At 40.0% G+C, this 23,266-nt stretch overlaps 1 protein-coding gene across 5 annotated transcripts in view; it reads right to left on the bottom strand.

Annotated features, from left to right (window-relative positions):
• The window catches only part of dgkh (diacylglycerol kinase, eta), a 54,368-nt gene that overhangs the window by 19,062 nt on the left and 12,040 nt on the right, over nucleotides 1–23,266 (bottom strand). For 2 of the 5 annotated variants that reach the window (XM_060876417.1, XM_060876418.1), the window contains exons 3-9: nucleotides 20,244–20,354; nucleotides 17,957–18,037; nucleotides 9,806–9,910; nucleotides 8,667–8,799; nucleotides 3,288–3,394; nucleotides 2,963–3,088; nucleotides 2,518–2,620 (exon numbers count right to left, since the gene is read on the bottom strand). In XM_060876417.1, the coding sequence (XP_060732400.1) occupies nucleotides 2,518–2,620; nucleotides 2,963–3,088; nucleotides 3,288–3,394; nucleotides 8,667–8,799; nucleotides 9,806–9,910; nucleotides 17,957–18,037; nucleotides 20,244–20,354 (766 nt within the window). Of the gene's footprint in view, nucleotides 1–2,517; nucleotides 2,621–2,962; nucleotides 3,089–3,287; nucleotides 3,395–8,666; nucleotides 8,800–9,805; nucleotides 9,911–15,503; nucleotides 15,630–15,903; nucleotides 16,020–17,956; nucleotides 18,038–19,309; nucleotides 19,457–20,243; nucleotides 20,355–23,266 lie in introns of those variants that run through there. The other 3 variants (XM_060876421.1, XM_060876420.1, XM_060876419.1) reach the window with 3 other exon arrangements.

The raw sequence follows: 23,266 nt of genomic DNA, 5'->3' as shown, positions 1-23,266 counted from the left end.
GTTTGTGCGCGGGTACATGTGTGTGTGTGAGTGAGAGAGAGTGTGTGTTTGTGTGCGTGTGTGTGTGCATGCATGTGCATGTGTGTGTGAGTGAGAGAGAGAATGTGTGTGTGCGTTCGTGTACATGTGTGTGAATGAGAGAAATAGAGTGTGTGTGTGTGTGTGTGTGTGTGTGTGTGTGTGTGTGTGTGTGTGTGTGTGTGTGTGTGTGTGCGAGCGTGTGTGTGTGTGTGTTTAAGACAGCAGTGCTAAGTGAGCTTCCCCACAGCATCAGACTGTTTCAGAGTGGAGCAGGTCACGTGCTAACAGCATGTGCATTCAGCACTGTGAAACACATCAGCCACATCTCTGTGTACATGAGCATGTGCATCTACACTACAGATATGCTCTCTTCCCTTCCATCATCCCCTTATTCATCTTTCCTTTCTTCCTTCTGTCTCTTACTGTCTCTTTTTCTTGCCTTTTCTCGGCTCTTTCTACTTTCAGCAAAAGACTGAGTCACGAAGATTGTACATGTGCCGAAAGCAGTCGGTGGGCAATTATGATGCCACTCTACTTCCCACTACCCATTTAGCTCTGAGGAGGAATTCCTTTGCATGTGAGGGGCTGCAGTCAGAGGAAGAGCTGTTTCTTTATCCATCACAGCGCACATATGCACACATACACACACTCCTCAGAACTGTACAGTAAGTCAAATTAAAACCCCTTCCATCCATCCATCCATCCATCCATCCATCCATCCATCAATCTATCCATTTTTTGTATTGCTTATCCTACACAGGATCCCAGGCAATCTGTAGTCTATCTCTGGAGGACTTGGGACAGAGGGAGGGGGACACCCTGGACGGAGTGCCAATACATTGCAGGGGACAATCACTCATTCACACACTATTGACAATATGCATCTTCGGGCTGGGTGGAAACTGGAGTACCTGAGGAAACCTCTGAAGCACAGGTAGTGTAAGGCCAATATGCTAACCACTAAACCATGCTGCCTGTCCCAAATAAAATTTCCAACTACTGATAAGGAAAAAACAAAGAAAACACCACTTTATTTAGAATTCCTTCTCCTGCTCTCCTCAGCCCTGAAGGCCACCTTTCCTTTCAGTCTGTCTCTCTTCTGTCTCCTCAATCCACTCCGATGTGAAGAACCCTATGTGCAGGACTTCAGAAGGATGCCACGCACTATGTGTACAGATAAAAATCATTTAGCTACTAAAAATGTGGCTCAGGCACACTCATTACTCCTGTTACAATCCCCTACTACGGAGTCCTCATTGTGAAGTGTGTTTCCTCCTTTAATCTAGATCTAGATTCTCCTACTGTCACCTTTTCCTATTTTTTCCTTCTTTCATCTTTTCTCTTACTCTTTCGATGTCTCCATTATTTCACACTCTCTCTATCCCTCTTCTTCTTTCTCCTTTGTGTTCTTTCAGTCTTTGTGTTTACTTTTCTTGTTTCCATCAAGTACAGTTTATTTTCTTTAGGAAAAGCAAATCTATTGTCTATTTCCTTTGGCTGCAAACTAACATTTTGCTCTGCTACACATTCCTGCAATGGAACAAAGCTCTTTTCCTCATGGGCATTTAGGCCTGATCAATAGAGGATGTCCTCAAAAATCAGGGCACACACGCTGGCACGGAAAATGCCAAAGGTAACCTCCCACCGTGCAGCTCTATTAATAGATCTCTGCACGACTACTTTCCTAAATAGTATTATATTTTACTATCAATAATGGGGCAGGCAATTTCCTGGAAACACACCTGTAGTGGCAAATGCACTAAGATGGCTGGTTGAGTAAACAGTGCAGCGATGAAGCCTCTGCATCAGGTTAGTAATGCATCCAGGGGAGAGAGAGAGCGAGAGAGAGAGAGAGAGAGAGAGAGAGAGAGAGAGAGAGAGAGGAACATCTACTGTTTGCTTTCATCTTGAATTTTCCAAGCTCATGGCCTATCACAGACGATTATGTTTACATACACAGAAGACAGGCTGCTCGCAAGACAAGTGACTTTCCATGTGGCACGGGCACAAGACCACGCACTCGGGGAGAGAATGGAAACATTGTAAAGGGATATCACAACACACTGTGCTAATGTATCTCAGATGACTGAGAGAACACATCCTCCACATCCCTGATCTAATCACAACAGGTCAGAAGGCCAAGGCAAGAGGTATTATTCTTTCTGCTGTGAGAGGGATTAGCAAACCAAATGAGCTCCATCTACTCCAAAAAACACACACACACAAATGCGCAAGTATACTCAATCAAAACCCATCGACGCACCGCCTTATACCTTCAGTCAGACCTCAGGTTACTGTGAAGAAGACTGACATGACCTTTTTGTTTTCATCTGCTACATCAATTTAATTTATAGATTCTCATTGGCTTTCAGTATACCTTAAAAAACAAACCAGCAAACCTGCGTATGAGAGCTGGACCTTAAAATCTAGAAATTGTAGAAGTGAGTGTAGAAAAAATCTCTACGAATGAAACAGAGTAATCATTCAGATGCCTACCATCAGAGTCAATACTGTTAAGGGCAGTAGGAGGGATGATGGACACTTTGCACTGGCCAAGAGGACACTTGCGGGGATAGAGATCCATGCAGGCTGTGTGTACCTGTTAAAGCAGAAACACATTCTGAGAAAGTGCTCACAAAGTTCAATCAATTATTAAAGAACAATTCTGTGTCCCACCAACTTTAATGCTTTAAACCAGTTGTCTTCAATCTTATCCGCAAAGGGCCGGTGTGGCTGCAGGCTTTCATTACAGCCAAATTGGACACACACTTTATCTTTGATTGGAGACTAAAGTGAACTGATTAAACAAGTCAAATCAGGAAATCTTGCTGAAAGCCTGCAGCCACACCAGCCCTTTGTGAAGGAGAGTGAAAACCTCTGCCTTAAGTGGAAACTATAAATCTGCTGCTCTGTGTTGATTTGAAGAATATTAAGACCTTACCATCGCTTTGCACCATAGACAGCGCCAGTCTTGCAAGCGCAGCACGCTACCACACGTTTTGTCACACACAGCACACTTGGCACTGACTGGAAGGTTGCCCTCAAGCCACTGATGTGGCATTGCAATCTACAGAACATAAACAGATGCATACTGCATTATATTTAATGGATTCGTTTTCCTTTTCTCAAACTTTTTTTTCCAATACTGTTGTCTCTCTCTCCTGGTGGCTTTCCATCATGCTTCCTTTCCTTCCATTCCTTTCTGGTCTTCTGATGTCCTTCACGCTAAAAAAATGCATGATTTCAAGACTTCAGATATCACTCACCCCATCCTCATCCTCAATGATGTCTCTCCCAATAGATGCCAGTGTGGTCCATTTACAGTTGTTAGTGGCCCTGACAGCACACCTTTTGTGGGCTTTAAATTTGCACACTGAAAAGAAGGAAGAAAATTAATTATGAGTTCTTTAGCAGTAAACCTCTGTTTCACTGTGAATTCTTAAAAAAATCATTCCAAAGACATAAACTATGAATGTGATTAACCAATAACAGAATCAGGTCTTACAATGGGCTAAACCGTGTCAGGAAGCATAGTGCAAAACCTGACGAACTTGAAAAAGCTCTCACAATGCGCCTGAAATAAACATTTAATTTACTATGCTAGAAGTTGTGCCTGAATTCTCTTAATAAATGCACAGTGTGAGGCACAAAATGGCGTTGAAAAGCTGATGTAAAGTGGTGGAATTGGGCAACCACAAAGCTGCCAAGATTCTCATGAGGTAATGTGGTAATAATAAAGGATCCTCATATTAAATTAACATTCATGTAAAAAATGATATTGTGTAAAGAGCACTCATATGTATTTAATGGCATTTTTTTATTAATTGGTTTTGAAAAGAGAGTACTGTTCATCAAGAGAATGGAAATTAAACTGTATTCCTTCTTTCCTGTGACTGTATATTTAATGTGTTAAATGTTTTTGATGTGAGGAAACTGATGTGTTGTTCCTGAGGCATGTCCTTTCACCAGGATCGGCAGATTTGTGTGACTTCCCTGAATATCATTCCTTTATCAGTACCCTAACATACTCTTCTGTTATTATACATTTTGCCATAAATAAAAGCACCTGGTTCTGGGATGTAGATCAAATCAGATTGAAACCTGGCTGTGATTATGTTTTAAAAAGAAAGGAATATGTAATCTGTCACAATTCTCAGCCTGTATTTTTTTTGTAGATTTCACACTTTTCCAGACAGTTCTCCCTCGCACATTGCCTGGATAGAAGAAATGCAGTTTGTGTGTTGATTTGTACATGATGATTAAAACTGCAGGTTTACGCCTGGTTATCAATCTTGCAGAAAAAAACAATCGCAGAACTTAACGCAAAAGAAAGCATTACTCATCAATATTTGTAGAAGCTTGCATTATTTGGGTTTTATTTTTATATATAATTTCACATATGCGTTGTCACTGGTAGGAGTTTTAAAGAAAAATCCTGTGCTTGCAATTACACCAAAAAAAAAACTCCACAGGTTGCAATGCGATTTTAAAAGTTGCAGCAAAATGAAGCACACAATCAGTATATGTATATTAGTGATTTTATTAATTTGAATGGAAAATGTAAATAAGGCCTTTATGAAGATTTGTGTTTAAATACTGGCTTTTAAACATAAATTGCCAACTTAATCTTGAACTTTGAACTTTATATTTTGACCTCAAGTTGCCAACTCTGAATAGGGCCCGTTAAGAGTAAACTGAGTCGACAGATCGGCTTCCATACATGTACACACACACACACACACATTTGCACGCTCTGTTCCTCTACCCACGCCACTTGTGTGGGTGAGAAGCAATAAGCTAATGGCTGGCAACTCTCTGATTTCCTTTACTAAATTGCATTGCAGGTTTAATCAGATTAAAACTGTTCATCTGGCTCGGTCCACACAGAGAAATAAGTGGCTGACTGATTGGCTGCAATCTTTTAACAACAGTTTGCCTGCTTTAGCCAATGCACTAAAAGTGTACAGTAAGCCTTTTTTTCCAAAACACCTCGTAATCAATGTAGATATCAGTCCTGATTACTAACCAGCACACTGCACAAAGCTCTTGCTGCTGGTTTCTGTTTTAAAGCCTGGTTCTCAAAGCACAAAGTATATAGAAACCATACGCCTACACACAATGCGACATGCAAACACTTAAGAGTCTGTGCTGTAAGTTTAGTGAAATCTTCCTAGTTTTGTACCTAATCAGATCGCTCCTCTATTCTGCCATATGCCGCTGGGTCTCCAATTACCTGCTCAATTACTCAGATTTGTAGTGACAGTGTTAATCACGATGCTGGGGTGACGTTTCCCTCCCCACCCACTGCACCAACACACAGTGTTTCTGGCAGTTTCCTTAGCGTGTGCTTCAAAACGAGAGAATCGTGTAGAAGCATTTGCAGAAAATGGGGCACAGCATTTGGAACATGCTCCAGAGTTTTCACTCTCTGCTTCACTCTCTCTCAATAATAAATGAGGAAAGTCTCTGATGTGAAGTCTCGGAAAGCCCTCTCTTACCAAAGCCACATTAGCGATAAGGAAATGCCTCATCTCCCTATAGTTCTACACTTCAGCTGCAATCTGAGCTGAGCCTCTACCCAAACATTCTCCATTGCTCTCAAAACAAGGTTCTAATCAATAAGGCTAATGTCATTCTCAGAGCTGTTAGCAAACCATTTGCGGAACACTCGGTAACGTTGAGTGATCATGAGACTGTATATGACGTGCAGCTAATGGACAGGATGTCTCTGTCAAATTAGACAGTGAGAAATATTGAGTATGCCTCTTATGTTAGGGCCCATGTCGCACATCAATCCTTATTGATTTGGTGGTGCAGGAAATCGAAGAGAAATATAAGCAGCAATGATCGCTCCAAACTCACAGGCTCTTCAGCTACTCTAGATGTTTGCTTTCTGAGCTGGCTTGAATAGATCTTTTACTTTACTGCTCTTACTTCTTTAGGTCACTACAATCAAGGACACAATACAACTACTCCTGAGATACCAGTAATCCTGTCTGACTTTCTGGACCTGACTGATTCATCCTGATGCCCTACTTCTGGTTGGAGTTCTCATCACTCGGAAACCGCTCGCTGTTTCCGAGGACGGCTCCACATGGACAGCTTAAAGATACACGAGATTGCTGTGGGCAGAACTACTTAGAAACCAAAGATGGATATGGACTGCAGTTGATACAAACAGCATTGTTTTGATGGCTCAAGACTGTGACTGCCACAAGTTTTTGCAATTTTGCATTTAAGTCTCCATCAGTACACAGCTGATATCTTCAACAAAAGAGATTTCATGTTATAACTAGAACGATACACAATTGCACATTTTAACCATATTGTACACAGATATAGAAGGGAAATGATTAATAATCTCACTCTCAGGAGTCACCAGATGAGGATGGAATCAGTTTTAAATCTGGTTCCTCTCAAGGTCTCTTCCTCATGCATCTCAGATTGTCCTTACTATCATTAGGTATAAATTGATATGTATATAAATGAATTGATATGCATATAAATATTCAAATTCATAAGTTATATAATTCTTTAAAGATGCTTTATGACCAAAGTGTTACAGAAAAAAATGTAATCAAATTGAACACAAATTTTGCAATTCTTAAATGCTTCATTTGAATTGTACGTATTTTCTTACATCAAAAGTCATAAAATGATATTATAGGATGCAGCATGGTGTGGTGCGTGTACTCTGTAGTAGTATCTGGGCTGATGCTGGGCTGAAACATTACTTCTGTCCTTGGATTTGATGTACGAATGTTATTACATGTTATATTAAATGTATTGACTCACATAACATGACTATGAACACAAGGCACAACTTGTCTTATTGAGTCTTTAAAATTGTTTTGCTTTCAGTTTTACTGAGTCAGTAACTAAGTGGATAACAGTTTTGGATGAGTATTTGCTGTCAACCGATAACTACAGTAGTCTCAGCCTCAAACATACAGACTAGGAGTCATGGAGCATCAGATGTCTTTCATACTCTTTTCTGGCCATAAGCTTCAGGACCATGAATGTTGCACTCTGATTGGATGCCTGCACTTCTGTGTATACACACTTCCACACACACTGTACACATACACTTTCGAGCACTGCCTTTGTTTAGGAAAATAACAACACAATAAGCTTTTCAAAACAAGATTTTAAAAAGTTCACAGAATTAATATGGAGTAAATGAAATAATCTCAAATGAAATAATCTTGTGTGACTGCTGATGGACTATGGGAAAAGGTCTGGGGTACAGTACAGTAAGTCATCTGCCAAGTTATTCAGATTGCCTCTTTCTGTGGTTCTACACCAGGTTTATTGAAAAAAAAAACTACCAGAATCTTTAGCAAATGGTAGTCTGGCTTGTGAAAATAGCAGATCCCCAGAATACAATACGTGTATTATATCAAAAAGGAATTTCTAGAACATTTTATAAACAATACTTCAGCAGAACTACAGCAGGTTGTGATACTACAGCAAAAGTTATATAAAGCTACAGAACAACCATGGCAGACTATGTATAAAAACACATAAACACCTTTGGCTAAGTAACAAGCATTTGCTACTTGCAGGTTAAACAAAAAACGCATTGAAAAAAAATCATTGTCACCAGAAGACAGCGTGAACTTCAGGATTCTTCAGACAGCTCTTGGTTTTAGTTCTAGACTAGAGATTAAATACACCAAATAAGATGATCTGCACATTTCAACAGAATAAATACTCGAAAGACACTGAAAGCTCTGGTTGTTCTGGAAAAAATGCAACATCTTTGTAAAATGTCTCTTAGTTATCACTTCGGCACTGTTAGTGAAAAACAACCTTCATCTATCATCAGGAAAGATGAAAAAGATGAAGAAGTTCACAGCATTTCCAGTCTGGTTATTTAGGAAAGCCACTTTAAAAACTTTCTTATACTGTGTATAAAGGGCTGAAACATTTAATGAAAAGTGTTTTATTCCTTTCCACAAACACTAAGTTATTGATGGGAAATGGTTCATAATGTTGCATTCATGGTCATAATGCAGCCATGGAAACCTTGTATATTCCTCGTAATAACCGGTCCGTACATTCACCTGCTTCAGAAATGGAATTAATGTTTAATGTTTAACTATCTTTTAAACAACATCAGATCATTGCAGCAATAACTTTGCACGACTGGAAAAAATAAGACTCCTGCTAGAAATGAAACCAAGCTGATTCACAGGCACAAAGTGTTTGTGTGAAGTTATTTTTACTTCCTGGTTTTGCAGGATCCAGTGACGTGCAGAGGTGTTTAATGAGCACCATCTGCATGTCTGCGAGCCTAATTAGCACTATCTTTCCACATGATTTCAGTCCATTAGCATGCATGATCCTCAAGAGGATATTTTTAGGTTGAATATTTTAACCTAGCAGGACCTTATCTGACACTTAATCAGGTATCAAAATCATATAGACATAAATAACACACACAGATTTTTTTGTAAATATGCAACTGGAGATAAGCACTGAAAAAAAAAAATAAAAAAGCTCACATTTCCTAGCACTAAATAAGCAGATGGAAAGAATCAACAAAACATGGCATCCATAATTAAAGACGGATTAGAATATACCATGCTGAGAGAGCTTTAGCAGGTAAAGAGAAAATGTAGACAGAGGAAGTGGGCTCGTACCTTCACAGGAGAGGCCATGAGAAGTCACCCCTGAGAGGCTGTCGCGGCAGACGTTGCAGAAGGTGGGGCGAGCATGGGAGCAGGCATACCAGTTGTGCATCCCTGAGAAATGTTCCACATTAAACTGTGCCGTCTATCAAAGGAGAAGTTAAAAAAAAAGATCGGCAGAACCAGGATCAACAAGACTTCTTTTGGAGGTCCTAGAACGTAAATACACTTTAGCATAGATAAATTACTTTTTTAATTTATTAATTTGTTTTAGCAGCAAGCAGAATTCACACACACACACATGCAAGCACACACAACAACTCACACACACAGTACATCCCATATATAGAAAAGTACCACACATGCCCAGCACACATTCCTCTCTTGTACAAGAGACAAAATACTATATATATTTAATATATGGGTCAATATATAAGATCAACACTGATTTCTGATGTGATTTTATTCATCGGAAAGAATGAAGGAATGGATTGTGCCCCGCTTGGCAGATGTGTGGGTGCTGACAGAGGAACATGGGCTCAGGGTGTGGTATTGCAGAGAATTAGGGCTTATGTAATCCTCCCCTCCCGATTATTTCAAAGCAATATAAACTTCAATATAAACTAACGACATCATGTGATCTGTCAACAGTTTGCAGATTCAAATCATTCACATTCAAATATGCAGAAATTTACATCAGCGTACACTTTTGTTAAGTGTAAAAAATTTATAGAAAGTTCAAGAGAACAGGATCGAGAAGCAGGCAGCAGAATCTCCAGGACTTTGGGATCTTCCACAGAGAGAGAGGGAGAGAGAGAGAGAGAGAGAGAGAGAGGGAGAGAGAGAGAGAGAGAGAGAGAGAGAGAGAGAGAGAGAGAGAGAGAGAGAGAGAGAGAGAGAGAGAGAGAGAGAGCACAGTGTTTCAGTGGCAGGTTCATTTATCTTGAAATTCACGGCTAGAAAATATAAAACCCTGCCCTCAGCGATGCAAAACAAATATCACATCATACATGCCTAGCGTCACATATTAGATCACTGACTGAAAGCTTTGTGTGTCTCCAAGTTCAAGACTCCGATGAGATCAGGATCAAGCCGGACAGATGACAAAACCACAAGATATACTCACTAAAATGGAGATGAGGAATGCTTACCTCGTAATGCTCTCTAGACTGAACCGATTTCAAAGAACTGATCCAGTCCTCCATCTCTTTTCTGTTCTCTGCACAGAGAATGAGCCTTCGAAACGGAGTAATTACCTGCAAAGAGAAAGAGAAAGAGAGAGAGAGAGAGAGAGAGAGAGAGAGAGAGGAGGGGAGAGAGAGATGCAGAGAGATAAATGTCTCTTGTCTATCTGGCTCGCTGCCTGTCTCAGCTTAGAGTAAAGATGAGGCTGAGACTCCGCTTCTTAAAAATGAGAGTCAAGATGACCCCCTACCTCCCTCTCTGTCCTCCCCCTCCCCTGCTCTCCTTTCCTCTCCTCTCCTGGTCCGCTAGCCCAGCATGAGCAAGATCCAGGCTGACAGGCAGAGCGCCTCAGAAAATGCTAAAACCCTGTTTCATAACAGAGGTATTCGCTGCACTAGAGATCCACAAGAGAGATTCCCTCTGCATATTATCTATTGATACTATATCAATCTAGATTACAACTTTACTATTACAGGAGAAACAGCATGACAGAGCAATTGTTGTGAGTGTGATTTAATATGTTAACAGAGGATCTGTGTAAAAAAGAGGAGGAGGAAGATGATGAGGAGGAGGCTTTACATTTGCACACATCACTTATATCAATATAAAAAAAAAGAAGCTCCTAGAACACCTAGTCCTCGAAACAAAACCTCCTTGTCTCCAATTAACATGTTACTTACACAAAAAAAGATCATCCTTAGAACCCTGACCACAATAAAATAGCAGTGGAATAATAATAAAGGTAATATGCTAAGCATATTTTTACCAGATGTTTAGATAGAGGATGTTATGGATTTTGAAAACAGTTGAAATCATAGATAGCTATGCATCAAAAAGAAGCAATAAGAAGTTCATTTCCTTCCAAAGCACATTATGCAGTCTTGCATAAGCTGAAATCAGCATCACCAAGCAAGAGTTGGTGTAGTTACCGTACTTTCAGTACTCTCCCAAGAACTACTGCATTATGTAAATAATAAAAAAAAAATAAATAATCCAACTTGCACAGAAATGTTCTCATCTCTATGACAGATTTGTCTGTGGCTCATGAGCCGGATCCCACAGCAAGTGTGAAGGAGGCAGAGTGAAATCTGAACTCCACAGAAGCAAAGGTGAAGACAAGCAACAACACACAGAAGAAGAGCCAGATGTGTCAGAATCAGAGAAATTCAAAGAAAGAAAGTAAGTCTTAAAAAATGGCTAAGACAGAGTCCCACTTCAGCAAGACTTCATGAGAGTCAGCACAAACCCGCCTGTTATGGCTTCCTGTTTTGAGCTGCTGCTCAGGTGACACAAACTCTGAGGCTCTTATTGTGCGGCTTCTTTTTCCTGTGCTCTTGCTAATGTTGCTAAGACTTTAGGCAAGAAGAGAAGGTATCTCTTTAGTTATTAATTAAAGTCGGTTATAATTACTTATTGTCCTTATTGTACTTGTTGCCTGGTCAGGATTTGCAGTAGCTTTGAAGAATATTCCAGAAACACTGAATGCGATGTGGAAATACACACTGGTTGCGGCACTACCCCGTGCCACCTTAATTTTTATTTATTTATTTATTATTTTAACAGAATAAATACCTTTAATCTTATTTTACTTTCGGCTTTTCCCGTTAGGGGTCGCCATAGCGACTCACAACTCTATCCTCAGCATCATCTATTCTCGCATCAATTAACTTCATGTCCTCTTCCAACACATTTATTTATCTCCTCTTTGGACTTCTTTTTTGGACTCAAGTCTGCTATGAAATGCGCCAAGATCTTGTTCAGAAATGTCTAAAATTGAAGCTAGTAAAATTCTGTCAGATTATGTAAACAAAAGTAAAAACATCTCACTGTCCTGACTAATTTTATATCATCAGACTCGTGGCAATAAAATAAATCATATGTTTATACTGATTGAAAATATCTGATAAGTTGATTTCCATTACGTCAGCAGACTGGAACATGTGCATACTGGTAAAAAGGCTTCTAGTCAAAAACTTAGTTGCTTTAATTCTCCTAATTGAATATTGAGTATCCAAAACTTGTATTTGAGTATTTGTTTGTTCTGTTTATAGATCCTAGGATGGACAAAATATTTCTCTGTTGTCTCTGAGCATGTATTTTGCCATTTGTTGGATTATTTCAAACAGTGTTCTGACTTACTGACCTCACTAATCTAGCACACTGACACCTCGCTCTCCCGTTTCATGTCTGGTCATTCTGAGCAACAGAAACACAGGAACGTTGTTATGAAACAGCACGTCGGTAAGTGGGAAATTTTTTAGCAAATGTTCTTTTGGCGGATGTCCAGCAAACCATTGAAAGCCTTTAGCTGGCTCTCCTGACAGGCTGTTAGCAAGACATTGGAATGTGAAAAGCCTCCTTTGTAAAATGCAAACCGGTGCAAGTGTGAAGCATGTCTGCTGTGTATGGGATAGGTTTCTTTTTACAGCCTTGTAAATGACAAGGAGGCTATAATACTTTGGTGTTAACAGCAGGAGAAAGGAGACGTAAAGGTGCAGTTGAACACCAGGCGTGTGGAGGAGGTTAGAACAAGCCCACACGCTTAATGTTTATTTATACACTCTCCATAGATACTGCAATCCTCCACAACACGGCTTGCAGCCAGAGCTACTACTGTATACTCTGCAGCCACTGTTGAACAAAACTTTCCTAAAGATCACAGGATATTTTAACATGCTTATTAGGATTTTTTTGCAAAGGATTTGAAGGATTGTCCTTCCATTCCAAATAAAAAGTCACTACAGACTCTTTTGCTAAAACATTTTGAGCAATTTCCAGCCCTGGCCTGATGTAGCAGTCACATTAGCCATTCATCTCCCCATTACACAAGCACCCACAAATCCCAAAGCATCAGACCACAGCCATGCTACTTCCTCTAAAAGTCTTTTTAAAAGCTCTAGCCCAAGACTAATGCTGTCACGATAGCAGCATAATGGCAACAACAATACCACTTTAAACAACACATGCAAGTCTGTCACAATTGAGCCATTTTGGCTGACAATTAATTGTCATTCACATCACTGTGATCATGATTTTATTTTCTTTCTAATGATATTATTCCACTTTTCTAATATTTATTACATTTATTTGTTTGCATTCTGGATTGTAAAAAAAAAAAACATCTCATATCACAAATAATAAATATCCAAAAAAAATTATATCAATTGCTGAAATTCACAGTCACTGGACAATATGTTATGAATTACAGCAAAACTATGGAAATGTAGAGTATAATGTGCTTCTATATGAATGAAAAACAGCTTCTTGAATACTCTGAATTTATGACCTGTCAGACTCAGGGGGTTTCGCACAGGCAGTTAATTTAAGTCTTATACAGAGTAAAATGAACTGAGAGCTGAAGCACCTGTAGGAGGTGGTGTGAGTTCAGTTGCAGTGGACCTGTGTTGCATTTCCTGTGAATGTGAACGCAACTCTGCTTTGATTCTCAGCTCGGCACTTGTACGGGAACGAAACCTGAGCATGTGTTTTAGCTGAACACAACAAACGTGTACCCTGAGTGTCAGGGTGAACACTGTGAGACAAATAACTGGTAAAATGCCTTATTGAGTTTAATAGCACCAAAATAAAAAGAAGTTACTTTGGTGGTATTACGGTGTGCTGCATTCTCACACATTTGTGATGATGTAAGATAAACACAGATTCCACAGGGTTTAATAGCATCAAGTCAACACCAATGTTTGGATCACATTTGAATTCAGACCACAGCAAATGTGCTCTAGTGACAGACTGGTCAGCTTAACAATGTAATGCAATACAATATAAATGTGCATTAGTAGTTACATACTAAACATACTATAGATTTGAATGTATTTAGTATTTCCATTATATGCAAGATTAATCTAATAAGCTGAATCCCACTATCTGTCACTCAAAAGAAGGAAGACGACCATCTTTCTGAGGCTGCTTCCTGTCAAGCTTTTTTTTACTCAACACTGCTGTCCATCTTCCACAATAAGGATCTAGACCTAGACCCAGATTTTGTAAAGAGGTTTTTTTTGCTATATAGATACAAAATAATCAGAATTCAGTCGATATTAAACTGAGTATCCCTTCAAAAGCAAAAGTAGTTGCAGATGTACAGCACCAACTCACTCTGCAGATTTTCCACAAGGGGGTGCTATTAAAACCAATGTGCAGTAAAACCAAGATTTGTTGGTAAGACTGACCACAGGCACAACACACAGCGTGTAACTGTGCCGCTTTGATAATATCAGTTACAGAATCTTTTAAATATGATTACACTAACCGGTCACTTCTAATCCTGTTCAGTTTAAACGTAATAATCTCAATCTGAAAGATTTGTCTGTTTCAGCTGCTTGGATACATGATTTGATCATTCAAAAGAAATAAAGAGATTTAATCAGAAATTAACATAAAAATAAAAATGTGTTAAACAGTACAGGGATTGTGTACCAGCTCTAAACAAACAATTTCCCATTCTTAATAAATGGTAACACTGCAAAATGTTTATCATGGTCATCATTTAATATTGAGATTTCTGCTTTGTTGAAATTATATTGTATAACACAAATCATTCATTCATTCATTGTACATTTCAAGTTCAGGGCTGTTTTATTTCTTATCAGATAAGTAAACTTATTTTGTGAAACTAATATTGTTCTACCTTGAAAAGTAAAAAAAAAAATAAAAAGTATTAAAACACATTACACAATCTGCAGACAGAATCATTTACACTAGCAGTTATTTGACATTATTATCATCTCGGCTGTAAGAATAGCATACATAAAAATAAAACTTCTTGTCATCTCAATACATGTCCTTGTGCCTGCATTTGTTTTTGTTAAGAGTGCTACAGTAGTTCCTCTGAGCAGTCAGTTTCACCAGTCATGTTAACTGAGATTTTTGGCTTCACTTACCAAACCTTCTAAATGTCTTAAATTGCTAAATTAGTGAAAGCAGCAGGAGGGATGTGCCGAGATAATGAAGTTTGCTACAATAACATTCAGAGAGGGAAAAAACATAATAATAGCTATTGTATCATGATGTACAGTGCTAATGGAGCACCTCAGTAACCCGCAGTGAGACTATTCCTGCACGTTTAAAAGCCTAGAGGCAAATCGTGACTGAGCCCAACTTATTACCCTCTAAATGCTTATTCACCTTGTGTACATTTCATCCTCATCCATGTTACAGATTGCAAAAACCTTTCAAACTGTACATCATTCCTCCCCCAAAAAAAAGATGTTATTGGTCAGTATTTGGAGGACGCAGTCTGCAAGTGTAAGCAGCAGATCAATTTCCTCGCAATCAGCTAAAAGCTCTCAGTAGCGTCGCACGAGCTTAAATTGAATAATAGAATCATGCGTCTTGTCAGAATCCGAGCCAAAAAAGTGCTCGCTGGAATGTGCTTGAAGGTGTAACACTCTGTTCTTCATCTTCATTTCTGAGCAACCCCCTTCTTAAAGCATGCGCACTTACACACACTTACACACGAAATACAAAACGCACACACACTCAGACAGAGCACCTTCCTTTCATTTTAAAGGCATAAATAACTAACACTTGTCTGTTGAAAACGAGATGCGACATTTACACTGTAACTGTCCCACAGCGCTGATCCCTCATTACCTGTGTGTGTGTCTGTGTGTGTGTGTGTATGTAATCTCTGAGCAATGCACTCACCAGCAGCCTTCTCCCGACTGCAGCGCAGTATCCTCTGAGGATGTCTGAGCTCCTGTCCCCCTGCACATGTGTGTGTGCATGCATATAACGTACAGACGGCCAAAGCCCATTGTCCCCATGCCTTTTCCTTACTACCCCTCCTAGACTCCCTGAAAATATGCTCTAGCGTCCTCTAGAAACTGAACACATATGGAGGGAAAGGAAAAAAAAATCAAAAGACGATATTGCAGACCACCCTTAGTGAGTATCTTAAAGAGACAACAGCCTCTTTAGCAGCAAGTCGGGTGCATGATCTGAAGAGGCAAAGCTTAAAGAGTTTGCCCTGCACCAGGCTGAAACGAACATTCAAACACTGACATTAAGAACCAAGAAGAGCGTGAACTCATTTCAGGTTATTCACCTTCCATCATTCCTTCACTTCCTTCACCTCTTTCCTGCTTCGTCCTCTCTGATTTCTCCTCGTATCTATCGCTTAGTCTCGCTTCAGCCCGCCACTCAGGGAAACGTTCGTGCTGTGACGACACTCTGAGGATTTCCTTTTGTTCCTTAGATAGACCCCAGCTTCTCCATGCTAGCTTGATCCCTCTCTGTCCCTCCCTCCGTAGCACACTCAGAGCTGTGCTATTATTAGAAACAAGGAAAAAAGCCTAGCTACAATAAAGACAGGCCTGCAGTAAAATTCTCCTGAAAGAGGCACAACCTAACGAGTACACACAAGAAGATCACCTTTCATCAAGAGAGCAGTAAAAAAGGAAAAAACATTCAGCTGAAAGAGCAATTAAGAGCCCCTGTAGCGTCATGCTATAATAGCAAAATGGCTATTTGTCCTGAGGGAAATGAGTCAGAATTATTAAAGAGGAACTGTTGGAAAGCCTACACTGAGACACCATTAGAGTTTTCACAGCTTTCTGGAAAACATGCATCCAGATGCAGCCGTAATGGCTTGAGCTGGACTTAATGAATATTGTTACCATCAACAAAACGTATCAGGACAACACAGGAAATCACAGAAGGAGGTTTATGTTTTAAAAGGTTTTCAGAGGTTTGTTTCAAGAATGAGACCTCGCAAACCACCCGAGAGCATGCGAGACACACACGCACACATACTCGTACTAACCCAAAGTCACTGTTAGACAATATGCCATCAGCCAAGTTATCCAAATCATCCTCAGTAAAGCACTAAGAGCACTTCTGCTATGAATTACTCCTAATTCTGCTCTGATCTTCCTTAGTCTTTCTTTATGTCTTTATATAGCTATGCCTGAGGAGCACGGCAATTTTTAGAAGAACGCGGCCATGCTTGCTGCTCTGCTAAATGTTCGATCGTGGTGAACTTCTCTAGCTTGTTTGCATTCATACACCCTGATGCTCGAAAGTGCACTAATGAATACGAGGGAAGAAGCTGCCTGAAAACAAATCCCAGTGTTTTAAATTTCCATAGTACAGAGCAACTTTATCCAGAAAAAATCTAAAAATCTATGTGTTACATAGCTAGATAACATAGTGTTCTCTGTTGGCGGTGTGCGGTGTTCTGTATCAAGCATAGTTACATTATAATGTCAGCAATCAGGCAGAAATATCAGACCGGATCTCACACAGTGTCAGCAGGAATGCTAGCTAGCTAAACAACCAAGCTGAAGGCAAGAGGATTTGACAATTCAGTTCCACCTGGCAACCCGCATCAAGCAACATAAATAAACACAATGAAGGCTTTGTTCTGTAAGACCTCTGTATAGCAGATGAAAACAACAGGGTCTGTTTTATTCGTGTCTTTATAGACGTCTACTTGGATGAAGTAGCCCTTAACAAATTCTGTGATAAACCAAGCACACAAAACATTGTCTCAATCTCAAGACTAAATGAGCTGACATTACTGATACCAGCCACTCTATAGTAATACAATTTATGGTCACAACTATGGACACGTGACCATCACACCCACATGTGAATCTTCTCCAGGATCTTTGGTGGATCTTCTTTGCCAAAAGATTGGCCAGGGGTTCACCCTTAACTCGTTCTGCTCCAAGGGTCATGACCAAACTTTCTAAGCTGGGATATGTGAAGAAAAGAATTTCACTGTGCTCTATAAACAATAGAGCACAGAGTAAATTCTTTTCTTCACATAACCCAGTTTAGAAAGTTTGGTGTGGAAGAACTCGAGTAGCCTTCCCAGAGCCCTGACCTTCAACCTCACAGCCTTCTTTGCCTGACCTCACTTATGCTCTTGTAGCTGATTGGACAAAATTCCCAGCATCTAGTGAAAAGCCTTCCCAGAACACATTACACCAAGGAAAACTAATTCTATACCGGGATGTTCAACAAGCACATGTGGGTGTGATTGGTCAAGTGTACATAACCTTCAGCCGCTGTGTTCCAGCTGCATCAATGCCAAGCATCAATGTAGAGTTCATGCTTCTGCTATGTATATGTAATTTACTGAAACAGCTGCTTACCGTGAAACTGTTGTTGACATTCTTTGTGCTTGATTCGGCAACACTGGCATCTGAGAGGTCCACCTCATCAAAGATAAGGGACTGTAGAAGACAGTACAGAGAAATAGTAAACACATTGCATTACTGCACTGCGACAGCTTGACTGCTTATATTCCAGTTTAAAAAGTAAAAACTAGCTTAATAGCCGAATCAACCTGGCTTCACTGATAGCTGCAGCTTGTCAACATGCTTTATTCTTATCCTCTTCATGGACATGGGTATACATGATTTTAGAGCGTGAGTTCATACACAGTAGTCGTCCTAACAGTGGTGGAGGCTTGAAGCGCGTAAGGAAAGCAATGAATAGAAGAAGCATGGGACATGTGGGCATTCATACAACCTTCAGTACTTCGCTGTACTACATTATGCTTCAAAGCAGCTCAGAAATTTCCATCACGCAACGAGGCACCACCTGAAACATCAACCCAAAGGCTTGCAATTAAGGCCAGATCATTTTACAGTGCCTAATCTGCATTCAAGTGCTGATTGGCAGATATTTGACTAAGTGATGACTGTGTACTTGGGAAGTGTAAGCAGTGTGACATCCTGTTTATGATATGATCTGCAGTCTTGGCTTGCATCTAGTAGGGAGAATGCTGGCTCAGTGTTGACTGACTGGACTAGGTATGCAATGTCTGTTGGAGAGCAGGGTGTTATGCCAACACAAACAGAGCCCCCCAGATGCTCAGCCACTTCATTTGTGCCTGTGAGGTCACTGTTAGGACTCCCCTCTCTTTCGCATACACATACAGAGGTTTAATGTTAGGGAGAATGTTCTTTTATGGCAAATAAGAGCCTTAGAATTGGAGGTTGTGAAAAGCCTTTCTTTCCTATACAGAATTCAAGACGGTGTTTGAATGCCTTCCTTAACCCGTGGGTCAAAGCAGGACGCTGATATTTCCATATGAATGACATACATGGTGGAGACAGCGGGGACACACTGAATGGCTGACTGTCTTCAGCCTCTTCGTGTTGGGGCGTCACACATGCGGATGCAGTTTCGAGATTAGTTTAAACAGTCTCTCCTTTCAGACAACGAACAGTGACACACAAGGCCCAAATCTCCACAACATTTCTCTTCTACTGCTTATGTGGACATGACGACAGCAATGATATGATGTTCTCAACCATTGCGCAGCTCACATCCCAGCTCAGGCACAATGGGGAGAACAGGCATCCTAAAATGATGCCAGAGTGTACGGGCCAGCCAGATGAATGGAGCGAATAGCAGTCAGTAATCTCAGTTATAAGTGGGAGAGAGAGAGACGAATATCCAGTGCCAGAAAGGAGGCTCCTGCTGCAGCTGCTGCTAACCCGAATCGCCACCAAACCTTCCTCCGATCCGCTGGCACCCAGAGCGGGAGGTGGGCGGCGAGCACCAGACCAGCAGACGGACAGAACCCTCCAACACACTCGGCTACGTGAGACACGGTACTGCCAGCGGGCCAGCACGCCACCCGTCTGCCTCAGGGCAATTACAAACACATATATACACCATGGCGTTAAGAACAGTGATTGTATATATACCTGTATATAAATTCTTTGTCTGGTTACTTCCCCTGGATCAAATTCTTTCATAGAAACGGTTGAGCAGTGGGAAAAGAATGGGGGCTAGTGTGCTTTCTAATTTTCCACTGAAAAGTATGGTATGGCATGGAATGGTTATTAAACCAAAATCCAGAAACTATCAAGGCCAAGGCCATAGTTTCTATCACAATATTCTACTCTGTAAATTTAGAGGCTGTCTAGACGTCGTTGGGTGGTGAAAGTAATTTCCTATATTATTGCTAGTAAACACTAAAAGCACTGGTGAAATAATAGTACATCAGTATGAAAACACTGTACTGTACTGCACAGACTCAATTCTTAAAGGTAATAAAAGGAGCTGATTTAAGTGAATATTTCAGCAGCATACACAATCTTGCAATCTTGCTTTCCGTGTGCATCGTTAACACAAAAAAACTGACAAAATATAAACGGACAAAAAAATAATTATTACCTAGAAACTTTTTTCTCACAGTGGCACTGACCTGACAAATGTGCCAACTTGTGAACGACTGATTCTGCATGAGCTCCAAACTGACTGTTACTGTTTGCATCCTGGCTTACAAAATCCAGCACAATACATTTCAGTTAACAATGCAAATAACAGAGATTTTGGATTTGTTACCATTACCTTGCCATACACCACCAACTAATTTAAAAGTGTTAATGTGATCTACAGTTTAAAAGCAGCCAACAGCCTCACCTTGGCGTCCTTGGCATAGTAAAGTGTCCGGCCACGGAGTTTGAAGTATCTTTTTTTCCAGCGCTGGAAAGAGCTGGTCTGTTTTAGGAGCAGACCTTCCTTCACACTCGTCTACAGAGAGAAAGTAAAACAGAATGAGGACATTCATCTATTCCCAGAATCCACAGGCACATAATGGCAAAGACAAAGCAATGCAAAAAAAACAGAACTGTGAGGAGGTGGGATCACTGAGTTCATGAGAACTCGCTATATCCTTGTTTTTGATTTTTTTTTTTTTTTTACCATGTCAGTGCTTCTAAATGTGAACACTTTTCTTTTCTTTTTTTTTAATTGAATGTGTCATATGTTGTGGTTGACCCTGCTTAAGTGAGGTGCCTTCTCATGTTTCATGTGACATTGCCACACTAACCAAAAGCACTTTGCTTATCAAATTCTTTGGTTTGTTATTCAAATACTTCTCTGGAAATACAAGGCAACAGAATAAGCATTACTTCACAAACCAGGCCACAGACTTTTAAACAAAAGTACAAGTACTTATTATTTCATTCCAACCAAAATATTGAGTCTGCTAAGCTCTGTGCACTACACATCAAATAATTTATACAATTATAGAGGAGTATGAAAATGTAAAATGATGTCAGTGTCAAGAGTGTTGTACCACCCCTGGATCGAGACCACGCCTCTTTGTGTATCTTTACCAGCGTCATTTGTGTTCCAACAACAATTATGCGCTTGAGAGCGGAGAGACAAATGGCAAACGGCACAAAATAAAGAAGGTTCAATACTGAAAGCAAAGCCTGAGTGAGATGGACAGTTCTACATACATACTATCACACACAGAGGACCTCAGAGGAGAGAGATCTGTTGACAAAATTACACAGCTACAAAGTTTCAGGGCGCAGATCCTTGTTGAGCATACATTTGTGTGTGTGTGTGTGTTTGTGTGTGTGTGTGTGTGTGTGTTCAGGGATGACCTCTGGGTCACAGTGTCAGCCAGTCATGTTTAGTAGAGCTGTACTGTCATTTCACATTATCTCAGTCCCTACCAAACAATAAACAAGAACCACAAGGCTGGAAGCAGTCATACTCCTTCCTGTCCATTCAGCTACAAATATAGCATGAACATTTGAGAGAGAGAGAGAGAGAGAGAGAGAGAGAGAGAGAGAGGCAGAGAGAGAGACTGAGTGAGAAAACAAGAATCCACAGACATATAGGGGTGGGAATCTATTTATAGCAGAGGAAATATGCTCTCTGAAGGGATTGCAAACAGAACGGCAGGCTTCGATCTTACATCCTGGTGCCACAGCTGTGTCAACTTACACACACACACACACACACACACACACACACACACACACACACACACACACACACACTCCTACTATATAGTTGTTAAAGTCTTGAACACTCAAATAACACTTGTGAACTCTTCAGTACTGTACATGTACCTCTTGTGACATTTCAGTAACATGTTTTTAACTTAGTTTATTAGAAAATTAGAAAATTAGGAGATATTGATTCTTAGTAAATATAATCCATACCGCAGAATCTCCACTTACTCTTCTTTTTTTTGTCCCTCAACCGGTTTTTGAAATTGTAAGCACACTAGAATCAATAAAATAAAATGACATAATTTATAAGTTAGTATATTTGTTTATTTATGTAGTTCTTTAACAAGTCTATTTTTTTGAGTAACATTTCATTTAAAGCATATAAAATCGAATCCTCATACTTTAATTCTACATTCTAGAAAAGTCAATCCTCTAATTCTACAAAGAATCATTTTTAATAAGCGCCGACTCTAACAGACTCTTCGTGCTATGTTTCTATCAGATGTTTCCCTAACGTAGTGCAGTTGCAAAATCAAATTCCTGCAACAAATTAACACGACTTTAGCTTCCATATAAGGACTTTCATGTGCTCCATGAAGTAAACATTAAAGTAGTGATGCAGAAGGATTGGTAAACACAAACCTCACGTCATCACTCTGGCTTCCTCAGTGTTACATTTACCTGGAGCATTTTGTTCGCTTCACTACATACCAAGACGGCTTCACTCACAAACTGACCGTTATTCGCTGTCGATGTCTGGCAAACTAAAATTTCTTTGTTATAAAAAGGTGAGCTGATGTGTAGCAGATGGACGAGAGGTGCAATGCAATCAGTGGGCAATTTGCCTAATCCAATTTTCAGCACCAAGACCTCACCTGACTGAGAGGATTCATGAGAGCTGCATGACTGTATGCTCCTTTGTTCCATTTTCTCTCTCTTTTTTCTTTTCCCAGCTTAGCAACTAATAGCACAGGGAAATGAAGAGACTGCATGAGACACTGTGGCATTCAGTGCTTAAAGCAAAAGAGGGAAAATAATCTATTATTATTATTAATTATGATGTTAATATAATTAATATGATGATTATTATTAATATTATTAAATTGTTGTTGTTATTGTTATTTCTGTGTATGGAAAGTGCATTGAAAGCACAAGGACAATACTTTTTTTCAACAGGTTTTAGGAAAAACTTTAATGCTCTACTTTAATGCTCTATTTCAGTGGCCCTTTTTTGGTCTCTATAGACCCTTTCCTTGTCTTTAGTTCCTTTCCTGTTGCCAAGTAGGACAAGCAGCAATCTATTAATAGAGCTTTTCTTCACGAAACACTGACAGGGAGAGCTGCTCTCTGCCAGACAGAACTGAGTAACCTCACTATGCCATAGAGTACACCCACACCTCAGTGCTCAACACACACACACACACACACACACACACACATGTAACCCCATATCTCCCAGTGTGACACTTGACACACAAAAGGTTGTGTGTGTGTGTGTGTGTGTGTGTGTGTGTGTGTGTGTGTGTGTGTGTGCATGTACACAATAGACTGAGGCGCCAATGAGGGCAGCGGCTGTGTTTGGGGGTAGCACAAAGCAGGAGATCGTACAGAAAGTGAATGAAGAAAACAGGTCTTCATCCTGTCCCTGAGGATATCCAGCTTCTCTATCTAACTCCCTGGCACACGACTGCT

The sequence above is a fragment of the Tachysurus vachellii genome, chromosome 8 (genome assembly GCF_030014155.1).
Source record: "Tachysurus vachellii isolate PV-2020 chromosome 8, HZAU_Pvac_v1, whole genome shotgun sequence".
In the NCBI taxonomy this organism is placed as follows: domain Eukaryota; kingdom Metazoa; phylum Chordata; class Actinopteri; order Siluriformes; family Bagridae; genus Tachysurus; species Tachysurus vachellii.
Note: the sequence above shows the minus strand (reverse complement) of the source record. Positions and strands in the feature narration are given on the sequence as shown.